General features: G+C 42.1%; 1 protein-coding gene across 1 annotated transcript in view; it reads right to left on the bottom strand.

The window, feature by feature from the left end:
• The window catches only part of LOC101848080 (PGAP2-interacting protein), a 25925-nt gene that overhangs the window by 3932 nt on the left and 15353 nt on the right, over positions 1 to 6640 (bottom strand). Inside the window, exons 7-14 of the mRNA XM_005109677.3 lie at positions 6378 to 6493; positions 5559 to 5679; positions 4885 to 4968; positions 4037 to 4134; positions 2850 to 2955; positions 2048 to 2183; positions 1341 to 1405; positions 598 to 739 (exon numbers count right to left, since the gene is read on the bottom strand). Coding sequence (XP_005109734.2) covers positions 598 to 739; positions 1341 to 1405; positions 2048 to 2183; positions 2850 to 2955; positions 4037 to 4134; positions 4885 to 4968; positions 5559 to 5679; positions 6378 to 6493 — 868 coding nt within the window. The remainder of the gene's footprint in view (positions 1 to 597; positions 740 to 1340; positions 1406 to 2047; positions 2184 to 2849; positions 2956 to 4036; positions 4135 to 4884; positions 4969 to 5558; positions 5680 to 6377; positions 6494 to 6640) is intronic.

Below are 6640 nucleotides of genomic sequence, written 5' to 3'. Positions count from 1 at the left end.
ACACACACATACACCAACACATACAAACATACACACACGCACATATTGGGTTGATCACTTAACAAGGCAGTCATTGGTAAACATTTCATGTCATTGCTGACACTGTCAATATTTCACGCACTCGTCAACATAACTCAGACCTCTCATATTATGCATATGAGGCAAAGAGCCCGCCAATTCCCTACAGACACCAGTCTTTTCTGTTCCGGTAACAAAATTTTAGATCTATTCTAGTACAGTTCAATTTGAAGCTTGGCTCAAGTTGTAAAGGTAGACAAGACAAGACAGTCCTTAGCAGAACTCCATAGCTCTTAGCACTACTCAGTACCACTTAGCATCAGCATTCAGAAACACAATTTATTATAGCAATAACTGGGAGAAAATACAGATGCTGTGCAGGACTTGAAAACTAACATTTTTACAATCAAAGGCAGTTTGTAAAGCACACTCACAAGACAACTATCATTTAGTGTAGGGAAAAAGCTACACTGATAGACAAGAACAACAGAGGAACTGTTTTCCTCTCTCTCTCTCTCTCTCCCTCTCCCTCTCTTTATCTCTCTGTCCCCCCACCCTCCCAACCCCTATGTTCCTTACGATGTCCTGAGCTGCTCAGCCAAGAACTGTGCCTGCAACTTCCTGTCCAGAGTGTCCCTGTCGTTGCCCATGTGAGTGACCACAAAGTCCACTACAGTGCCACTGATGTTGATGCTGGCCGTCACTGCGGGGGCTAGTTCACCTGGGAGGGTGAGAGAGGAAAGCAGGACGGCTTGTAATAGCAGTGGTACTGGACGGTAACATCTCTTGTGCATTTAAGAAAGCTCAGACTTGATGAAGTCCCAACACCTATAAATGTATACCCTGCCTGCACACACACACACACATATATACACACATGATGCCATTAGCATGGGTTTCTCCGAGACACTAGTTCCTACATAACCATAAAATACACCCTAATAAAGAAAAATCCATGATGGACATAACAGCTTTTATTTACAAGACAGCAATGGACACCAACATTAAATTTAGGAGAAACTGCAAAGGTTAGTGGTGAGCCCAACTCTCTCAAACACCATGGTATCAGACAATATATTCCAAATAATTCAAAACGGCATTAGATAAGTGCTTGCCAATCTAGGCAATATTTGGACAGTACAAAAATTTTAACATCCAAAAGGTGGAAAATGTGGGTGCTGGCTATGAAAAGGTTGGCAACCACTGCATTCGACAACATTTTTCATTAAAAAAAAACACCATGGCATCACATAACATATTCTGTATCAGAGAATATTATAAAGAGATATAAATATCAATCATAGTCTATGAAGTCTACTGACCATGGGGTGAGGGCAGGAGGTGGTGCACTGACTGGACTATTGGGTACTTGGACAGGATCAGGTTCCTGGGGGATGAAGAGGAGGTGATAAAGATGGTGGGTGATGATGGAGGAATGGGTAAAAAGAGGGGGGAGGGAAGACAGGGAGGATGTGATAGAGATACAGATGGTGGATGATGGGGGAATGGGAGAAACAGGGAGGGAAGATGGGGAGAGGAGAAAATAGTTGCTCATTGTATGTATCATAATACGATATATATCTTTCAAAAATGGTTCAGTCTTAAACTTCTATCTATTGAAGGCTCACATAACACCATAATAAAAGCTTTGGCCACTCTCTTTCTCTCTCTCTCTCACTCTCTGCCTCTCTCTCTCTGCCTCTCTCTCTCTCACTTTCTTTCTCTCCCTCTCTCTCTCACACACTCTCCCTCACACTCTCTTTCTCTCTCTATGTGTATCTCTCTGTCTCTATCTCCCATTTTTTTTCCTCCCATCAGTCCCAGGAAAAGTAAACTATCCTGCTTGTATGGTCCTTGGTGGAAGGTCCAAAGTCTACATACAACTAAAGTCTCTCTGCTAAATTCCCTTCACCTCTCCCTCCGTCCTCCTCCCTGTCACTCGTTCCTATAGATAATCATTCATGGAAGGCATGTATAGCCTCTCTGCCAACTTCCTCCCCCCTCTTCTCTCCCCCTCCCTCTCACTCACCCCCATGTATGGTCCTTGGTGGCAGGCCCAAAGTCCACATACATCTGTAGTTTTTCTGCCAACCATCCAGCAAGGTCATTATTACCCAGGAAAGGTTTGGACGCATCACTTTCAAGCAGGGTGATGACATCCGCACCTGGGGGACACACACAATCAGACACATCATTAGAAAAATGATACACTGTCAGACACAAGACTAGACACACTGTTAGACACATACCATCACTCACATGATTACATACACAATCAAATATACACACGATCAAACAGACAATCACAAACATATGATCACAAACACATACAATCATACACACGACACACACAAACACAAACACACACGCACACAATATACACACACACACAACATACACTTGATCACACACATGATCACATACATATGATCCCATACAGAATCACACACACAAGTTCACACATACTAACACTGAATACAAAACATCACCCAGCGCACCATACCACACAGCCAAGAATTCCATGTTTGGAGTTAAAAGTGTCGGTTAAACCTGAGTAATTGATCATTTTATCTATCAGACACATCATGTAGGCACACATACACGCATGCATGCACGTGCACACGCATGCACACATGATTGCACACGCACGCACACACACACACACACACACACAAATGTGTATTCTCTCTCTCGCACACACACACACACACACACACATACAAAGACATACACACACACACACACATGCATGCATACACATACAAGCACACACACAAACACACATACAAAGACACACACACACACCCACACACACGCGCGCACACACACACCTGTATCATTTAGCAATGTAGCAGCTCTCTCCATACTAGGCCAGCCTCTGTTGTCGTAGCCAAAGTGGAAAGTCCAGATGGCAGCACTGAACACATTAGGCTCTGCCTGTGGGTACGTACAGGAGAACAATTTGATTTATCAAGGCCGGGACATTTCCTTTTTAATGGTTTATAATTAAATTTATAAATGCAGTTGAACTTGCCTAAGACGACCACCCATTGTTGAGCAGAAAAACAGTAACTTTACACAAGCGGTCCTCTTGGATAATGTAATTATAATGATTTTAAAAAAACCAAAGTAATTAATAAAGGTAGAGACACTTGCTTTATAAAGGTCAGCAAATACCAATAAACACACAAATACATAGTCAGGCACAGATAGCACAAACATGGAAAACTCAAAATCACAGATATCTTATACAAATTGCTATTCCCCAACTGGTATGTCTTAACTTTTTGATATGGGTCAACCTACACTATGAATGTATCGAGCACATTTGTCAATACCCAACATGTTTGAGTTATCCATACCTACCTGTATATAGAATAATTTTTCAACGTTGCCAAAAGTAATACATAATATGACACTAATATAGACAATCAACACGCCATTTCTGGTCGAAACTGTGCAGCACCCTGTTTTTGAGCTAGCATTTTACTGCATTTTTTTTACTCTTACAGCTGACAAAAGCAGGAGACAACTCCCAGTTCAAGAGTCTATGGCAAATTGTGATCAGAATCTCTCTTTCAGATTGGATGTACTGGCATCTGAGGGGTAGTAAACAGGCTCTTCCCTGTAGTATAACAAAGACATGAGTTTGATTCCCGCATGGGGACTGTTTTTATCAAGTATCGTCATCTTTCTGCCAGTGTGCTGTATTTCTCTCTTCTTTTTTAATGGATGGAGTTAATATGACGATGCAGCAAGGATAGAACTCTCGGGATGTGCTGATTCCGTAAAACAAGGAAGATTGGAAGCACTGCAGGACAGGCAATTTAATTTTTCTTTTACTCTCGATGCCCATCACAAATCCGGAAGTTTTGACACTATTATCAGTATGGCGGTAGAAAAAGTCCAAAATAGGTAACTACTGGAAAAAATTGGTAGATTTAGGCAGCCCTGCTCATACAATGTTGTGCCATGGTGAAACAAAATCAGTGTGTTCTCTTTGCCCATGCTGACTTACATTGACTTTGTCCAGTTTGTGAGAGGGGTGACCAGGCCTGTAGTCTAAGTGTCGCTTCAACATCCCACACTGGCCAGCCAGAAATACCAACAATAACACTAGGGAAGGAAGGAGATGGTCAGTTGACATGATGTCTGTGTGTGAGAGAGAGAGACAGAGAGAGAGAGAGAGAGAGAGGGAGAGAGAGAGAGAGAGAGAGAGAGAGAGAGAGAGAGAGAGAGAGAGAGAGAGAGAGAGAGACACAGAGAGACAGAGGGAGACGTGAGAGGGAGGGGAGAAAGAGAGAGAGGGGGGAGAGAGAGAGGGGGAGAGAGAGAGAGTAAATAAGTGAAGGAGAAAGAGGCCGTTAGGGGGAAGAGGGGGAGGGGGGAGGAGGGAGAAAGACAGAAAAAAGAAAGAGATAGAAACAAAGAGCCAGAGACAAAGACAAGGAATAACACTGGGGAGGGGATAGAGGACAAGGTCAGTGAATAATGGGGTGAGAGAGAGAGAGAGAAAAATAGAGAGAGAGAGGGATAGGGTGGGAGTGCGAGGGAGAAGGAGAAAAGGAGCAAGGGATAGAGAGAGAGGGGGAGAAACTTGTTATGTATATCTTATAACATAAATGTACTTCCAAATCACTACCTAATGTCCAAAAAATGACATGCATGTGTCTGTGTGTGTGGCATAATATGTGCGTGACTTACCTCGGACAAAATGCTCAAAAGAGGATGTGCATGTGTGTGTGTGAGTGTGTGCGTGCGTGTGTGTGTGTACGTGTGTGTGTGTGCTTGTGTGCGTGTGTGTGTGTGTGTGTGTGTGTGTGTGTGAGTGTGTGTGTGCGTGTGTGTGTGTGCTGAGTGACTCACCTTTGACGTAATGTCCAAAAGAAGGCACGCGTGAGTCTGTGTGTGTGGAGTAGAGAGCTGTATGACTCTCCTCAGAGCTAGGACCTGTGTGGATACAGACAGACCAAACAAATTCAATTCAAGGCGCAAAGATTTCAACAGAGAGTATGACCACACAGCTGCTTTGTTTGGGAAAATAAAATGTATAATCAAAATTACCTCCTTTTCCATCAGGGTTTTTCACTCATTACAACAAGTGTTGATAGACCCATATTCCACATATGGACAACAATCTTCCATTTCGTCATTCTGACTCGACACACTCCATCACATCTCTTACCCTTGTTTTACTCAATCATACATACCAAGAATAAATTACCCGTTATTTCCTCTTAGATATCACTAGATGATTTTTCAGTAACCATTTTGTACTTTACAGGTTACTCAAAATATGCTGTCAATTCGTGGGAAATCTCTTCAGTTCGTTGGTGGTGTTAATAAAAGTGCATTTGAAAACAAATTAAAGAAATCAATTGAAAGGTAAAATTAAACTTGAGATGACAGCCATTTTCCTTTTCACTAATGAACTCACACATTGTAATTCTAATCACACACAGATATTTGTTTCAAAGGCTTGACACAGTTCCAACAATAAGACATAAGACAAACACAATATCATGTCAATGAGGACTTACGCATGAGAGTGGTGAAGAGAATGCCCAGACTCACAGCCCCAATGAGCCAGTCCGTGTGTTCTCGTGTGTACTCCCCGTAAGGCACAAAGTTGTAGGCCACTGTCCACACCCAGAACAAAACCTACAAGACAAAATAGGTAGGGAAAGAACAATGACAAAAAAAGACCACGAAAAGAGTTAGAGGGTCTTCTCAGGGATCAAGGAGCATGATTTAGTTAACTCTGTCTGTCTGTCTGTCTTTCAATAATGAAATGAAAGAATTGTACGAGGCCAGTGATACAAGTAATGAAACTATAAATACAAACTTTGACTTTTATTCCACAGCCTTGGAATAATGTGAATAACTTAAATCTCAAAGCAACAACCAATAAGATAAAACACAATCTTCGATGCCCAATTAGTGGTCACCTGGTTTCAGAGGTAAAGTTAGTGAGAAAATAGACGCCGAAATTTGGTGATTTCGGAAGTGATTTCGGAAGCTTGAGAGTCCTTGGAAACTGAAAATTTGCATTTTTTGTGCCTTTAATCAACGCTATTCAGTAAAATCCTCTCAAAAATGTGTTTTTAAATGGAAGTAGAATGTGCAGAGCTAAAAAATAAAAATTCAATAAAAATGGCCAAAACAGCAGAAAAATGCTGCTATCTTCCATTTCATTATATTAAGGAGCGCCTGATTTCACCACGATGCCCTACATATATGTATACATGTATTTATCTATGTTTGCTCTTCTGTTTTTGTTTTCTAAATTTCTTCACAGGGATCAGTAAGAATAGAATTTTATCATTATAATTACTATTGCTCAAGGTCGTAGTACTTGCCTGTATGATGTAGACAAAACTGGCCAAAGTGAGTGTAAGGGCCGGGTGAGACTGAGTGGCCGTGTCCACCACAGCCGGCCACAGGGCCATGGTCAGGTAGGCCAGGCAGCAGCCCGCTGAGAACAGGTCATGACGTTGTTGAAGGGTTACAGTGAGGAGTTGAGTTGGCATGTGTTTTTCTCTGAGTGCATGTGTGTGTGTGAGTGTGGGAGGGAGAAGGAGAGAGAGAGAGAGAGAGAGAGAGAGAGAGAGAGAGAGAGAGA

Source organism: Aplysia californica, unplaced genomic scaffold (assembly GCF_000002075.1).
Source record: "Aplysia californica isolate F4 #8 unplaced genomic scaffold, AplCal3.0 scaffold00804, whole genome shotgun sequence".
Taxonomy (NCBI): domain Eukaryota; kingdom Metazoa; phylum Mollusca; class Gastropoda; order Aplysiida; family Aplysiidae; genus Aplysia; species Aplysia californica.
The sequence above is the reverse complement of the archived record's forward strand: the minus strand, read 5'-3'. Positions and strand labels throughout refer to the sequence as shown.